The sequence below is a fragment of the Vanellus vanellus genome (genome assembly GCF_965231255.1).
Source record: "Vanellus vanellus genome assembly, chromosome: 21".
In the NCBI taxonomy this organism is placed as follows: Eukaryota; Metazoa; Chordata; class Aves; order Charadriiformes; family Charadriidae; genus Vanellus; species Vanellus vanellus.
Genome location: NC_138926.1, coordinates 4,370,467 through 4,387,459, shown reverse-complemented (window position 1 = coordinate 4,387,459; position 16,993 = coordinate 4,370,467). Strand labels below are relative to the sequence as shown.

The 16,993-nt window shown below is 46.8% G+C and overlaps 1 protein-coding gene across 1 annotated transcript; it reads left to right on the top strand.

The window, feature by feature from the left end:
- The first annotated feature begins 550 nt into the window (after positions 1 to 550).
- Positions 551 to 15,429, top strand: B3GAT1 (beta-1,3-glucuronyltransferase 1). Its single transcript, XM_082493715.1, has 5 exons — positions 551 to 677; positions 3,560 to 4,068; positions 6,815 to 7,111; positions 13,999 to 14,116; positions 15,374 to 15,429. Exons 1-4 carry the CDS (start codon positions 566 to 568, stop codon positions 14,083 to 14,085), a joined length of 1,005 nt encoding a protein of 334 aa, XP_082349841.1. The 5' UTR covers positions 551 to 565; the 3' UTR covers positions 14,086 to 14,116; positions 15,374 to 15,429.
- The last annotated feature ends 1,564 nt before the right edge of the window (positions 15,430 to 16,993 follow it).

Genomic DNA, 16,993 nt, shown 5'->3' with positions numbered 1-16,993 from the left:
TCTGCTGGGGTATGATTCAGACACTGAGTCACTGAGCAACTTTTGCTTGGCTGAAGCAAGGGACTTGCTTGACAAGTGGATGCAAAGGAAAGCAAGACTGTGGACACCCAGGAGGCATCTCTCCCTGGAGGGGTGGGACACATTTGTGTTGCTTGCTGCCCCAGTTTGATTTGCTCTTCTTGAGGAGGATTTGTGAACTCTGTGGAGCAGCTCCCTACTACTTTCTCTGGCTACTCACCTTTGCTCTGTGTTGCAGGTTTCCTTCCAAATGAGTCCCTGAGGTTCCTGCTGGCAACTCCGGCTGTGTGCTGTAGAAGTGCCCTCCTGCTCCTAGTCTCAGTAGCCGAGGCTCCTCCAAACCTGCTTCTGCAATGGGTGGGTTGTAAGCACTGGTAAGACCTACGAGTCGTGTCACCTTCGCTGCTCTCTCCCTCTCTCGCGTTCTCTCTCTCTGTCCTTGTTCCTTCTTGTCCATTTATTTCTGTTCTCCATGTGCTCTGCTGTTCTGTCTCTGGGGTTTTCACTGTCAGGTAATGAGGAGCTGTGGGTCCAGTCAGTCTTGGAGATGCCGAAGAGACGAGACATCCTGGCTATCGTGCTGATAGTTCTGCCCTGGACACTACTAATCACCGTCTGGCACCAGAGCACCATTGCTCCACTGCTTGCAGTGCACAAGGGTGAGAGAAATCAAACCAGACCATGCCAAGTCTGTGCATCCCTCCCTCGTCCTCATCTCCTCTCATTTCATTTCTCCATGGCAGCCATGCTCATCTCAGCTCCCAGTCCATGCTCATGCAGAAGCCTCCCCACTTCTGCTGTAAGAACAGCCCAGTAGTGCTCATAGGGGTTCTTCAGAGACATTAAACTCCAAGCCGTGGGGTATGCTTATTGAACTTGGAGAGCTCTTTATGGCCTAAATCCGGAGTATTGAAAGAAGATGCTTTTCTTTGTTCCCTGATGATCCGTAAAAGAGGAGTTCCTTCCTGCTGGCCTTTGCAGCATTCTGCACACAAGTTAGTCCTGCAGGAGAGCTGCAAAAAAGAGAGCAGAGGAAACAAAACTGCCACTTGAGACAGCTGCTCTGGGAGACATGAGGCAAAGAGCATTTTTTAAGTGTCCTCCTGAAAGCAGCAAACTGGTGCTCTTGCACTTGAAGGAGAAGGCAAGAGTCAGCATCTTACCTGATTGTTTGGTGGAGTTACAACACTATGAGAGAATCAGCTTCCACACTACCTGTCACACAAAGCCTTAAGTAGAGCCCTGGCCCAAATCAGATGAATGCAGGAAGTTCTGGGGGATCCTCTGGGGCCAGAAGGGTCCTAGTTTGTGTCCTGTTCTTGGCACAGCAGCAATATCAAGGGCCTGTGAGAGCTTGTGGGGGCTGGAAGAAGCCACGCTGCCTACTGCAGTCTTCATTCTTGGTTCTGCGCTTCTGCTGAGCACCAGGGCAGGCGGGTCAGCTCGAGGAGGCTTGTCTGTGGGGAAGAAGGCCAGCCTGTTTTCCCTCTCTGCTCCCTTTCTCTGGGAGATTCTCTCCCTTTTTCATTTTAATGTTTGCACCCATCCTCCCCGATCGATCATCTCTTTGCTGAACAGTCTGATATGCAGTTTGAATTGTCAAGAAGTTCAGCCTGTCCCGAGCAGCTTTACCTTTCTCCCTGGAGGACTGACAGCCACCCATGAGGCCTTGAGCAGTTCATAAGGAAAAAATGACTGTGATCCTCTCTGAAAGGTGAACAGTGTTTCAGAGGATGAGGGAACTGCTGAGCTTTAAAACAGGGCTTGAAAGACTAATAAGAATATGCTGTTTGTATAGCAGTTTGATTCAATGCCCTAAAAACTGGGAGCTGGTTTTTGTGAATGGCCATGGACATTGAAGCACAAAGACCGCTCTGCTCTGACTCAGTCCTGAACTTACTGATGACCTTGGTAAGACCCTCCCTCTGTCTCTGCTTCTCTGAGCCCCCAGGTGAAAATGAGTAGTGATAGACACCAACCTGAAAGCTCTGGGAGAAATTGTTTTGTTCCTGTAATGCATTTCTGAGATCCTTTTGTAGCACGTGCTGAAAAAGAGATGTGCATCTATACATGTGCAAACACAGAATGGCAGTGCTTATGTGTGCCAGGATTTATGGCTGAGGGTTTGACCTGCAGGAATTTGCAAACTGTCTCAAGCACTGTCCTGGCTAATTACATTTTTGACTGTGTCCAATGCATTTTGCAGGTTTATTTTTTAATTGATTCCAGTGGTCTCTGCTTTCAGAGAGCTCTGCTACGTGATGCTGATGTCCTTTGCCTTATATAGGGCCTGATACCAACATGTGCAGGACACCTTGTCCCTGTCCCCCTCCCCCAGATGTACACCCTCCCTCTGTCAGTGCCATGGAGTACAAGGCCTTTATTCAGTTCGGGGCTGGTATCAAAGTCTGTGCTGCTGGAAGAGTAACATGCTATGAAAAAAACATAGGTAGTACCCTGCTGGGTCAGATCTAATGTCTGTCTGTTCCTGTTCTTTCTCATCTGAAGTTTCTGGTAGTAGGTGGTTTTGCAAAATCTATGGCTCAAAGTATTATGTACCCACTAGAGAGCAGCTGGCTTATATCCTGAATGGAGGTGCCCCTTCATTTCTGCCAGTTCCTAACTGTAGACCGTGGTATTCCTGCTAGTCTACAGTGGTACGGAAGTGTGAAAGTCGCACCCTGGAAAAGTGACAGGTGCATGAACGTTTTTTGTCCCTTGAGCTGATCGTGAACAAGTCTCTCTTTGCAAGGATTTTATATGTTTGGATCAGTGTATCCTATATATCTGCTGTTCATTGTTCACATCCACACTACTGAATGGGCTGTTATGTTCAGAGATTGGTAGGGTCTTTTTGAGGAGAGATTAGTCAGAGAGGGGAAAGTCTCTGCAGGAAAAAAACCTACAATTACAGGCTTTAATTTCTACTCTCTATTTCTGGATTTGAAGTGTGTCTTTCCCCATTTCTCTGTGCTCCATCCCAGGCCTGTTAGGAGAACAGTGGGGTACTGCAGTATCCTGGCTAGATGATGCTCCTGGGGGATCTTCACTGGCTTGGTATTTTCCACCAGTTAGTTCCCTGCCTCCTAATCCAGGTGCACCAGTGCCTGAGTGCAGAGCCAGGATTCCTGTCCCACTGAGCATGGTGCCCAGAGCACTGGAGCTCTTCAGGAATGACAGGTCATCAATCCATGTTGCTATTTTCTTGGTCTAGATCTAATTGCAGTACCAAGCCTGTTTCTTCTGGGTGCTTTTTGAAGTTGCTTATTCTGAGCGCTCAGCTGAAGCACTGTACTGGGCTCTCAGGCCTTGTTTGGTGCTGATTTTCTAACAGCAGGAACTTCTTTTCTCATGTATGTTTGTCCCCGATTCCTTTATTTATTTGTGTACTTAGTTATTAAAGCCTCCATTCAAGCTTTTTTCCTTTCCTCTGAAACCATGAGAGTGACCTGCTATTAGCAAGCAGCCTGCTGGCTCAGTTGGGGGGTGTTGCAGGACTGAGTCCATGCGGCTTTTTCTTCTCTCTCATACCCTTGCTCAGATGATGGTGGTGACTCCCGGCGTGATCTCGCTGCAGGCTTGGACTCCAAGGAATACTGCTTGTCGGACCGGGACATTGTGGAGGTGGTGAGGACAGAATATGTTTATACCCGCCCACCCCCGTGGTCAGACACCCTTCCCACCATCCACGTCATTACACCCACCTACAGCCGGCCCGTACAGAAGGCAGAGCTGACGCGCCTGGCCAACACCCTCCTGCACGTGCCAAACCTGCACTGGATCCTGGTGGAGGACTCACAGCGGCGCACGCCTCTCATCACCCGGCTGCTGCGGGACACTGGGCTTAACTACACCCACCTCAATGTGGAAACACCCCGTAACTACAAGCTGCGGGGAGACATGAGGGATCCCCGCATCCCCCGGGGCACCATGCAGAGGAACCTTGCCCTGAGATGGCTGAGAGAGACCTTTAACAAAAATAACAGCCAGCCTGGGATTGTTTACTTTGCCGATGATGATAACACCTACAGCCTGGAGCTCTTTGAGGAGGTAAGACCCTGCTGGGGGGCCCCACACTGGCAGAACACAACAGATTAGCACATGGGGTGTTAAAGATGCTGTGCACTGAGCTGAGGAGATGCTGCGTACATCTGCTAAGCTGTGGATCAGTCTTGTCTGTATAGTGGTCCCACTGCAGCTGTCCTGAAGTTTTCTCTGGGGCTTGATTACTGTGCTGCAAAGCGTGTGTTTCCCAGTATCAAAGGCACCCTGTGCGAACTAACAGGAACCCCAGTTTATCCTGTGGCACATGATCAGTAGGCAGATAGGTTTTGCCATAACTGAAGCTAATGAGGAGTTGTCTTTCCCTTGTCTTTCAACCTTGTTAGGGTTGGAACATTATCTGCTGTCCAACGTGCCTGTGCAGAAGCACGTGCTTAGGAAAAGAAACCTCGGCCATCCTCCTTCCGTGCCCCACCCTGGAGGAGATTTCCAGCTGGTTCCTGATCTGTTGTTGTCCATTTTTCTTCTCCAGCACTCCTATGTATTGCATTTGGCTGTCAATTCATGTTTGTTCTTGTTTGAGGAGTTCCTGGGGTTTCTGTTCCTTGCTTGCTGTTTGCATTTGTTTGCTCTCATCCCAGAGTGTCCACTGGTTAAATTCTGTAGCTGTCAAAAGCCTGGCACCTGCTCTGCACAGATCCCCAGTCGAGGTAGCAGTGCCCTTTCAGAGTTATGCCTGAATGGTGTCAGCACAGTCACAGCGCTTGCAGGAGATCTTGTTCAGAGATGCTCTGTGCAGTTGTCTCTGGCTTGCTGCACACGCGAGGAGCATGTGTTTGTCAGTGCTTGTTTCTCCTCTCAGAAAAGTGGAGCCCTTCACACACGACCTTGGAGAGAGCTGTCTCTCTGCCAGGAGACGTGCAGCACTCCCCTCTGGAGATCTTTCTCTCGCAGCATCAGGGGGTAGATGGTCTCCCAGGCTGTTTTAAGTAGGCGATGAGGCTGAGATCTCAGCCTGGAAGCTCCAGAACGGTGTTGGCAAGCTGAATTCTAGCATAGAATCCTAGAATCATAGAATTTTCTAGGTTGGAAGGGAGCTTTAAGATCATCTAGTCCAACCATCAACCTAACACTGCCAACACCACCACTAAACCACATCCCTAAGCACCACATCTACCCGTCAGCATGTGCTGACAATCTTGTTGGGCTTGAGTAGGGGAAGGTTTTCATGTGCTTTCCCACCTTTGCTGCTTGTTCCATTCCTACTGGGGCTCTAAATGAACTTCCCCTGTCTGCAGATTTGCAATGGTCTTACAGTGCCAGGTACACTGTACCTCACCTGGCTTCCAGCTCAGACATGACTTGTTCCCTTGCTCTCCTGAGGCTGAGCTCATGCAGCGAGGGACAGGAAAGGAGGATTGCTTCCTTCCCCACCATGTGCCAGTTTTCATACCAGGGATGTCCTGTTTATTTGCTCAATACATCCCCCTTTTCCTTTCACTGATGGCTTTCACTTTAGCTTGGATAGCCATAGGAATATACACAGTTTTAAAGCTGAAAGCAAATTCAGACTGAATGTCTTCCTTCCATAGTCCTCTTTGAGGCTGGTTCTGGCAGCATCTTGAGAGAGACACCGCACATTAATAAAGCAGAAAGGGTTCCCTCGTTCACTCATGTGCTTTGCTCATAGAGGCTTCTCCTCTCTGATATGTAGCTGCAGTTAAGGTCACATGGAGCCAATGAAATGTGCTGTGAAATGCAGAAGACACGCACTATTGTTCCCTGTGGACCGGGGCTGCCGTTAGTATGTGTATCATGCAGAAGGGCAAGTGCCAGAGCTCTTCTGTTCTCGTTTGCAGTAATTAGCAGTGATGAGATTAGCTCTGGGAGATCCCTGATCTAAGAGACTGGGCTGACAGCAGAACGCAAGTCTGAGCCTGCCAGCAGAGCAGGACAGGGCACTGGTGGGTGAGCGGGCAGACTGGCATTCGAAGCATCTGCATTGGCAAGTGCAAGCATCAGAAGTGTCCCCTGATGGCTCCTGTCTATTTCTGTTGACTCTACAGGGAGTAGAGGCATCCAGCGTTGTTCCGCTGGGTAGCAGGAGCAGCTACAAAGCACTGGACTGCATGCTGGGACTTTCTGGAGAAGCTGTGCTTCTCAGCTGTCCCTGAAGTTGAGGGGTACAGCTGCAGTGCCTCACTCTAAACATGCTTTTACTGTGGCTTATAGGCTCAGATTGCAGCTCAAACTCCTTAGCTTTCAGGAGAAGCACCTTTCTTCCTAGATATGCCATGCCTGCATTTCCAGGTGGCCTTGGACAAGGTGCTTCCCTCCTCTGTGTCCTGATTTCCCCAGCCATGCAGAGGACTGAAGCCCCACAGCTCTAAAGACCTTTAGACAAAAAACCACTCTCTTAAATCTCAGTTATGTTTATTATTGACAGCTTTGTTTTTAGTGCTGAACTCATGCTTGGTTCCTCAGCTATCCATTACTATTGCTATTGTTAGTTACCACTTTCCAAAGCACTTTGCTCCTCCAGCTCCAGGAAGTGCATCCTTGTGCAGGTGAGTAATGTGCTCTGCAGCTTGGTCCAAGCCACAGACAGCGCCTGGGAACGTAACCCAGGCTCTTAGCTCTAGGGTTTGTGCTGAAGCTCAGGGACGTTTGTCTCCTGCAGGACAGTGAGCAAGGGGAAGTTGTTCTGCTGGGTTGCTGGTTTGTGTGTTGGAAGTCACGTGCAGCCGATCCTTCTATGTGCACCCACTGTAACCTTCTCTTTCCTTGCCTCCAGATGCGCAGCACCAGAAAGGTGTCAGTGTGGCCAGTAGCCTTTGTTGGTGGCTTGCGCTATGAGTCACCCAAAGTGAACGCTGCAGGGAAGGTCTATGGCTGGAAAACTGTGTTCGACCCCCATCGCCCCTTTGCTATAGACATGGCGGGGTTTGCCGTGAACCTCAGACTGATTCTCCAGCGATCTCAGGCTTACTTCAAACTGCGAGGAGTGAAGGGAGGCTACCAAGAGAGCAGCCTGCTCCGGGAACTAGTGACCTTGAATGACCTTGAGCCAAAAGCTGCCAATTGCACTAAGGTATGGTCTCTCCCTCATACATGGGTTGTAAGGATCCAGAGGTAGGAGAAAACCCGTTCAGCCCCATCATTCAGTCACTTGTCCTCTGTGTTTGAAGAGAGCACACCCCCATTGCAAGGGAGCTGGGAATGGGCGATTACGTGCTAAAATGTGTGGAGGGCAGTTATCTTTTTTGGTTGCAGGCTGCTAGTGGTTGCCATCAGTCTTTTCTTCCCTGTAACTTCTTCTCTTTCTTATATTACCTCTAGAAAATATCCTTATTATTTTCAAGATGGGCCTTGCTAATTCCCCGGAGCAGGGAATTCCACAGGTGAAATGTATGTTGGTTGCTTTACGTGAATTCCTGAGGGAAGCTTTTTAGTACTGGTACTGCTGTGATAAACCAGCACCCCATGAGATTGGGCCATCTGGAGCCCTTCTGGACTGTACCAGCCACGGTGTTTCCTGGCTGCAGGAGAAGACTGTTCACACAATCACTGCCTTATTGTGAAGTTGCCTTCTCCCTCTTGACATTTATGTAATATTGCTGTAGTTGTCGACAATAACCTGGATATTTCTGTGTCAGAGATAATGTAGAAATGTTTTAATGCCTGGGATATTGCTCTGAGTTCTAGGAGGCTTCCAGGAAACTTCATTTTGGGGGAATTTTACTGCTGTCAAATGACTGCTAATTATTTGACTGGAGCCTAGGAGCCACCAGGTCATGGAGCAGGACCCCTATGTGCTAAACGACATAGAAACTCAGAACACAATGATGGTTCTTGCCCTAAAGACTTCCCAGTTTAAGACGAGAGACAACAGATGGATAACTATCTGGAATGACAGGGGAGCATGCAAGATACAATGAGACAATGCTGGTTAGTGTGACAGGCATCAATCATAGCACATCAGCAACGGAGGTGCTGTCAAGTGCTTTTGAAAGCTTTGTGAGTGGGTCCACTAAGCACCGCAGGTGTGGAGGGGGTCCCTCTGAAATCACAGACCACTGTGTAGTGTTCTCGTGCCTTTGTCTGTAATAGGCACCAGCTAGTCTGATTTAGGGAGTCTGCTGCTTAATTATCCCAGGAGGATTATTCTTTTTTTGCAAATAAGGTGTTGCTGCCAACAGACCCAGTGTTGGATCCAGGTCTCCATCCGTTTTTGGTATAGGAAAAAATTTTGAATTATACCCTTTGTCTCTGGTTTCCATCTGCACTGCTCCACAGCCCCCAGCCATTGAAAAAACAAGGATCTCAATGCTCAGCAGTGCTGAGGTGAGAACTCCTGGAATAAGGAAGAGGAGCCGAGGGGGAGGAGCAACTTCATTTATTATCTGATACCCGCTGTGCCTCATTTTTTAAATCTACATGTCTGTGCTTATGGCTGTCCAGCACTGGGATAAATAATTCAGATAGTCTCCCAAGGGTGGGAAAAGAGATTGGATTAAAATTAGATCTCTGTTCTTGGGCGCTGCGTGCCCTACTAGCTGACAAGAAAGCACTGGCTGGAAATAAGTGTGTTTCCAGTGGACCAAGGGAGATGCACAGGTTGCTTTTAGTCTGATTAGGGGTGTTTACTCCATGGCCAGTTACGCAATCTTTGGTATATTGTCCTGCTGTAAATAACTATTGGAAAGATGCTGTGTTAAAAGGCTGGGGTTGGGAAATGACAGTTATGGAGGAAGGAGTGGAAGGAAAGGGTTGTTTCCAGGCAGGAGGGAAAAAATTATGCTGTCAGACAGGCTGCTGTGTCAGGGCTGTCACACAGGAGCTGCAGGTCAGGGATGGCGAGGAAGCAGGAATTGCTGGGCTGGATTTGAAGCAGACTGCGTTTCTTTTTTGGCTAGGCTGTGGGGATCTTACAAGGGTCTGTGCTGTGAACTGAACACTGCTCCTGGCAAACTCTGAGCATAGCTTTGCAGGTTGAGCTTTGCCTTTCTGTTTTTAGCTGATGCCAGCAGCCTCCATTTCCCAATTGCTGTTTTGCTCACCCATTTGATGAGGAGGAGAGTCCAGACAAGCAGCAGAGAAGGACAAAAGTAGGCTATGGGCTGGGGTCCTCTTGCCCCGAGATCAAAGCACAGACTTCTTTCTCATAGTGCTAGTGTGCTCCCTGCAGTTGTCATGGTTTTCTTCTGTTAATCATAACCATAGTCCTGCTTTGCAGTGAGACTTACATTAAAAATTATGATCTGCTCAGATGTAGTCGTTAAGGAGGGATCAGAGTAGTATGTAAGATAAGCATAGACATCTGTTCTCCAAAAATCCTGCCTTTCTTGTGTGCAGTGCTGGTATTTGTAATATTTATCAGAATTCAGCCCACAAATGCATGCTCCTGCAAAAAGCTTAAGCTTTGGTGAAAGACGCATATCCTGCTTATTTTCTTTGATTTGGGAACTGCCCAAAATGAAGGAAGAAATTAAGGAAGTCAGTATTAATTTCTGAGGAGAAAGGAGAGAGTTCCCCCTCCTTATCAGGAGGGAAGGGTTGGTTTATACTGGAGTTGTAAGGAATCAAAGCTTTGCAAGCGTGCTGATTCCTGTGTGCTGCTACTTCTGCATTTCCCCCCGCACAGCCCCAAAGCCAACTGTACTCTCTTTAATCCATTGACACAGGATAGAGGTCTGAGATTCTGTGTTCCCATAAGGTTGATGTAACTGGGATGTGTTCTGCTCCCCATTTTCTATTAAGACCTGAGGAAACAAGCTGCAGTTTGCTCAACCAGGGAGCCCTTGAAGGAGAGAAGCTTTGAGTGGCCCCAGCTATTGAAAAAGCCTCAGCATGGGCTGGCACAAGAGGACAGACCACAAAATACAAGGTCATGGGAAATGAGGCATCTCTTGTTCCAGCTGCTCCTGGAGCTGCTTGTTTCTCCAGGGAAGTAGGTGTAGGTATGTTTCTTTGGGTGAGACAGGCTTTTGTGCTCTTGGGTGGTCTCGGTAGCAATTCACCAGGATTGAAGTGGTGGCTAAAAGTAGTCATTCGTCCTCTCTCCTTATCTCTTGGCTGAGTCAGATCTGAGATTAAATCTGTGGGTTAGCAGCTCAGTGTTTAGGTGGATTTTGTGAAAGGGAATCAGCTGGCAGCCGATGTCTGTCTCTGAGGCTTAGATGCGGGGTGCGTGTGGGCACTGTAAAATGCCACAGTCAATGTAACTGGTTGCTATCAGACACAGGCTAGAGAACAGGGAGCAAAGAGATCTCTCTCAGCAGTACCCGAACCACACACCAACACTGTGGCTGCTGTGGGTCTTAGAACCGACTCTGGGAGGGGAATACCTCCTTGTGCATGTGGAGGGGACCAAGCCTTTGGGCCCAGCAGCAGCAAGGAAATTGCACAGCAAAAAGAGACCAGAACTGGCTGCTTCGTGATGTCACAGATCTAAAACAGCTAAAACTGGTTCAGAATGGGCAGGAGAGAGGAAAAATGTCAGCCTAAGGCAAGAAGGCTTGAAAAGGAATACTTCACTTCCTCCCGATTTTATCCTGTGGTGCTGCACACGGCAGGCAGGGGAATCAGCTTCACAAGCTCTTTGTTTTCTTTGCCTTTCAGGGGCTGAACAGCAGGGTATGGATGGAGCGGATCTGTCCTCTTTTGGGTTAGATTGTTCCTGAGACTGGGCTCCTCTTTTCATGTGGGTTTGTGACAAGTGATTTCACTAGTGGTTTGCAGTTCAGTATCCTGGCTGCTACGTGACAGCGCTTGGTTGGTAAAGCTTCACACACACACACCAGTGAAGACACCAGTGTTGATTTTTACAACAGACGTGCAGAACTTGGAGGGTTCTTTTGGCCTGGTTTTGTCCCGTTTAGTCACCAGAACTGCCGTGCCAATGCCATCCACTGTACCACAGCTGAAAGCCATCATTTACGTCAGAATAGTTTGGGTTTTGCAGCACTGTTTGCCTGCACTGCTTCATGGCGGACCTTCAGATCTGTGCTGCAGCTGCAGTAGCTCAGACCAAACTGCTGTAACCTTTTCTTCTTTTGTGGTCTTACAAATTTTGCCTATAATACCCATCACAAAGCACAAATCTTCAGGTCGGTATAATTGAACAGTTGAAGATTATTATTTGAGCTCTGGCTCATTTAATAGCAGTGGCCACGATTCTCTTAACGTATGAGAAAAGCAAGAGTTCTAGAGAGAAGTCATCTTTATTTGTTATACCAATGGATTTGCTTCTGGGAGAAGAGGGCCTCACAATGCCTAAGAGAACCTGCAGAAACGTGGTTTAGCACAAGCAGGGAGGAAGCAAATCCATCGTTTCAGCTTGGTGTTTCTTTTCCTTCACATTGTGGAGACCATTTCATTATTGAAACCCTCCACAGAGGGTCTGTGTGCTTGAAATCCTGTGACCCCCTCCAACTGTAGGTTGACTTGCCTGTTTGCTTTTTAATTTCCTGTTAGAAGACAATGAAGCAGCCTGCTATGGAGAGGAATCTTTGTAATCTCTTAGATCTGTTTTGAGTCCTGTGATTCTGAATGGAAAGGCTGTAAATGACTGGACGTGTTTTGCAGTGGTAGAGATTTTTAAAGGGGACTCCTTCAGGTGACCTATATGAAACCACTGTTCAGGGGAAGTTTATCACTGTTTATCCCTTGCAAGCTGTACTTTTTGCACAAGCCAAAGCTTCCCTGAGGCATAAAACAAACAATTTTTTCCCCCAAGCTTGTGGGAAAAAAAAAACAAGCAATTGGCTGAGAGGAAAAGCAGGTGTTTCTGTACTAAATGGTGATCTCTCTCCCATATTAAAGAACACAGCATGAAAAATGGTAGAAGCTACTGTATCAAGTTACAGATTCTGAAAATCAGTCCATTTTAGTTAATTTAATATAACTGTCTATTTTGGCAATTGGCTTTAACAATGCAGAAGTGGAATCCAGTTTAAAGGAAAGCTACTAATGTGTAGTTGTGATCTGTTTATGGAGTGTGTGGTTGGAGTTGTTTAAGTGTGAGTCCATTCCTGACGGAGTGCAGCCCTTGGCCATCAGCAGGGTTGAGTGTTTATGTGTCAGAAGTGGAAAGAGCTCTTACCTGCTCCCGCTGGGAAGGAGAATTGGCTACAAGATTTTTCTAGCACCTGGACTGCATTAAGCTTTATACATTCTGTTTGTTGAATGAGGAGACCATAACTGATGCTTGCATAGCACTGAGAGCTACTTGTACAGACCTGTTTAGTTTTGCCTTTTCAAAGGAAAGTAACGCAGTAATTGCATCAGCGTTGCTGCAGTGGGTGAGCAGGACTATAATAAAGGCTAACTTTGATAAGCGGGCTCTGAAGTGGTTGTGGGGGAGCGATGAAATGGTTTTTTGGACCCACTCCAGACAGCAGTTGGTCTCTACTGCCTTAGTATTAGCAGGCGAGATTTAAGCCCCGCACAGGAGGCGACTGCTTACATCAGAGACAAATTTGGTCAAACAGCATCTTGGGAAGGTGAGGGTGCTCCTATTTAACCAGAAGGGTTTGAAAAATGCTTTGTTCATCCTTTAGAAACAGAACATGCCCTCATTTTTCGGAAAAAGCAGGGACTGGGTATGAAATGGTTTGCAGATACTTGGATTAAATGTGCAGAGTATTGTCATAGCAACAAGAGGGAAACCCCCGCAAGGTAGGAAATATCAATGCAAACAGGTGAAGGGAAGCAGGAAACTGTAGCTCTGAAGGGATAAAGCTGCTGCCAGCAATACAGGTTCTAGGAGCAAAGCTATAATTGAGTCTAGGGAGAGGAGAGTATCCAGAGGGTGAGACAGAGCTTCCAGAATGGTCTGTGCCAGCAGTATAGCACAGCTAGTAGAAATTATTTACCTATAATACTACCCCCTCCTCCAAAAATGTTAGACCAACTCTTCAATTTATATTTTTTCCAGTTCTCCTCCACAGATGTTGATCTATATTAAACTTTGCTGCTAAGACTGAGGGAAGGTTTTAGTAGAAGCTTCAGTTCTGTTTTAAGCAAGTTGGAACGGGGCTCTAAAGTGCTAACACGACGCATTGTACCTGGTACAGAATAGTGGGTGGCAGCATGGGGCCAGCATTTCAAAGGAAATGTGTGTGGGGCTTTTGAGGTGATATTGTAGATGAACGCTTGCTGGGTTATGAAAGGGCTGTGTACAGCCCAGAGCATGTGGGAGGAAGGGAGTGTTCTGTAACTACCTCCTGCATCTTGCAGCTCTGAGACAGCAGAGGTTGCAACAGAGAACTGGAGCAGCAGTAAGTACTTCTTGGATCGCACATCACTCTTGTATCTTTTTAGGGTCTTGAATGACTTTAAAAGTGAAAAAGAAGTGATAGTGAGGTTAGGGAGCAGACTGATGTCTTCCCTCCGATAACGGATTTTCAGAGATGCACTGAAAAATTCATTTTAATATTTCACCTATCCAAAGGCAATGGTGGTGATTGGAGCAGCTGGTGGTACTTGGTATAACTGCCTCTTCCCTCTAATGCACGAGTCACAATGTGACCTGAAGTGGCAAGAATTTGCATTTCCACTCCGAGCCTAGCAAGTAACTCCACACTGGCCAAGGATGTAGCAACATGATAACCAAGAACCAGAGTAAGGAACTTGGCCTATGGGGAAACATGCATGTGATTCTCCGGTTATGAAGGAACTGCCTTACATCATTGAAAAGGTTGATGAGCCTTTCGAGGAAGATGGTTGATAACTACATGGAAGGAGCAGGTTAATGTCCCAAGACAGTACACTGTAAAACGGGTAATTTCTGTGCACTGTGCATTTTGGATAGCAGTAGGCCTTCCTAAATGAAGTTTTATGCAAACCTCCTTTCAGCTGTGAATGCGCCATTAGGCTCCAGGGTAGATGGTTAAATTGCACTATTGATTTAATGTGCAAGAATATTTGTTAGTGCAGTGAAGAGATGCAGCTAATGACTTCTGTTGGCTTCTTCAGATTTTAGTCTGGCATACGAGGACAGAAAAGCCTGTGCTGGTGAATGAGGGGAAGAAAGGATTCACAGATCCCAACGTGGAAATCTGACTGTGCATGGCTGAACAGAGACCACTGCCAGGTAAGAGCTCATATTTTTGAACTGTAATGAGAAGCAACAGTAAAAAAGGAAAATACTAGACAATGACAGGAAAAAGCCAAGAGCTCTTTTAAACATGCTTTTTATTTCCATTTTTCACATCTCTGACCTTGCTTTACTGCAAAACTTCTAGAGACCCTTAGTTAATCTCTCGTTTTTATCTTTAAGACAAACTGCTAACGGGGAAATACCTGGTGAGAGATTGGGAGGAAGAAGAGAAATCCAGGGAGTGAGAGTTTAGGCAGAAGTTACATTGTTAAAAAACTAAACCCTTGTCTAAACAAGAAGGTTGCCTTATTAACTATACTAATATAGCTGAAGCACCAGCGTGAAGGATGTGGATTCATCCACCTGCAAACACCTGAGTAAAGCTAAGGCAATACCGGTGAAAGCATTTTTAAGTCAGGCAGAAGCTTTTACTGAGGGAAGAGTTTAGTTTATATCCACATCAAAGCCACACAAAGTCAGTGACAAGTAAGGGAGGGTGTGGATTAAACTCCAGATGAGGTATTTGTTTACCTAAGGTGAGCACGTAGTGTTGTCTTCTGTGGAAAGGAGGAAAAAACATGCACATTTGTGGCTAACTTTCTGCTCATTTCTTTGTGCCCTGGCTTCTCACCTGTAATTAGCTGAGCGTCCTGGCACGTTTAGTCTTCTGTATCTCCAGAGTACACCCTGCAGTTGGTTTGCCGGAGTGAAGGATGGGCTATTAGCTTGTATCTGCATCCAGACTATGTTGCCACTCTTCATTATTATGGGGAAAAAAAATAAATGCACAACTCCCTTTAACTGGAGTGTAGAACCAGGCCTGGAGGGGAGAGGAGGTTGCTGCTTGTTCTCTTTTCCTCTCGAATACAGAGAAGTAAGAGCAGCAAAGGACAGGGGTAGATTTGCTCAGCAGTGGTATATTTTTAACAGTAATGAGCTCTCTTATAGCACATTCCCTTGGGCTAACTGGATGGAGCCCTGCTTGCTGCAGTGGCCTGCCTTTGCCGCCCTTTGGCAGGACAGCAGAGGAAAGCCTGCACTGCATATTATCTGTGCTATATATAACAGCTTTGCAGAGAGGCCATAGCTCTTCAGCGCTGTCACAACTGCTTTTCACCAACACCCAGTTGCCTAGCAGCAGTACTCACGGATCTGCAATCTGAGATGGGGTTTGGGATAGTTCCAAGGGGTGGCAGCTAACTGCAGCGAGGCAGAAGGGTAATATACATGCTGGTTGTGTCTCTGTTGCAGAAGATTTCTTCATGCACAGCCTGCAAGGTTCCTCTCCACAGCATACAATCAGCCAGACATGCAGTAGCCAGGACTTCTGCTGACTTCCAAGAGTTTTAGCGTACTGAAAACAAGCAACACTGCATACATAAACTACCCGGATTCCCCTGCCCTTCCTCCTGGACTCTGAGCAGAACCAGATGCTTTGGAGGTGGAGAAAAAGCACAGAAAATACAGGACTGATATCAACTTCAGTACAAGACCAGCTGTCTCGTGAGATGCTCGGTTTGGGAGAAGTGCATGCAGGGCACGATGCACTGAAGACACGGCTCAGCTGGAATGGTAGTCTAGACTGAAGGGGCTGTTTTACAGGACCTGAAAGCAAGGGTGAGAATGCCCCCAGGAGAGTGTTGGCCCCTGATGACTTGTTTTTCCTGAGACACACGTACCTTGTGGCTATGTGTGCAACAGCCTAAGCAGCTCTCTGTTCATGGAGGGGACAGCTGCCTTCTGAGATGGCACCTTAGCCCTTAATTTTAAACCTACTTTAATCAGTGTTTATTACGCTGCACAAGACAGGAAGATTTTGGGGGAGGGTGAAAAGCAAAGCAGTTTAGAACAAAACCATTAAGTATCTCGTCTCTTGGTATTCCCTCTCCTTTCCCTTCATTAGTTTCATGGTTTGGAGGGCAATCTGACATACCTCTATGTTCCTTGATGGAGTTATGTTTACAGCATGTGGTTCTCTATTCATCCATGCTACAATAACTGGAAGTGGGTTTTAATGAGATTGTTGTAGCCATAGACCATAATACTTCATCCAGGCTCAGATCTTGGTTCTGTTCAGGTCTAATTTGGTTCACATAAGCATTAGGTGTGGGATTTTCTGAAGGGTGCTCCTACATAAAGCCTAATTTCCACTCTTAAAAAATACAGTTAACGGCTTAAAACTAGGGATTGAATGATAAAAGCTGATTTTAGTGCATTTACCATTCTACTAGAATGTATCCTTCAGACCTAGCCCCTTTTTCAGGGCCATGCCATACTACTGCAGAGCTACTGGTGTGAAAAGCCACGCTGGAGCAGTTCGAGAGTTAACTTCTGTTGGATATAGCAGCACCCTTGTAAAGGGGATCCTGTGCTTAGCGTTCTGTTTCTTCAGCAGCTTGAGGCAGGTTGAAAAACTATCTATGTAGAACATTAGTCGCCTCTTCCCTGTTCTGTTACATCAAAGGACCTGAGATAGCATTGATGAAAGGGTGTTCTCTGGTGAAGCTGTATTTTGCTTCTCAGTGAGAGACACAGGACTGAGCAATGCAGAAGAGGAACCTGGGTGCTACCTTGGTTCACACTGTAGTTGAGATTGACAAACTTGCTGAGGAAGAAATTGAGGTACAACATACCCCTTCTCCCCTCCTCCAGCCCCTTTAAAAGAAACCAAAACTCACCTCCCACTTCATAGTTGTCAAACCTTTGATCAACCCTTACTGTCCCAATTCTTTCAAAAAGGTCTGAAGCACAATTTTACTTTTGAATTGAGGGAAAAATATAATCCTGGAAATAGACTTGGTTATTTTTAGCCCTAATGCATAGAACTATTAAAATGCTATAAATTTGATTGTTAGCTTCACAGTGCAGAAG

What these genes read in the sequence shown, in the direction of transcription:
- B3GAT1 (XM_082493715.1), top strand. Translation starts at nt 566, where the DNA reads ATGCCGAAGAGACGAGACATCCTGGCTATCGTGCTGATAGTTCTGCCC. An exon ending in GCCTGGAGCTCTTTGAGGAG is followed by an intron (nt 4,069 to 6,814) that starts GTAAGACCCTGC and finishes CCTTGCCTCCAG; the next exon opens with ATGCGCAGCACCAGAAAGGT. An exon ending in AAGCTGCCAATTGCACTAAG is followed by an intron (nt 7,112 to 13,998) that starts GTATGGTCTCTC and finishes TGGCTTCTTCAG; the next exon opens with ATTTTAGTCTGGCATACGAG.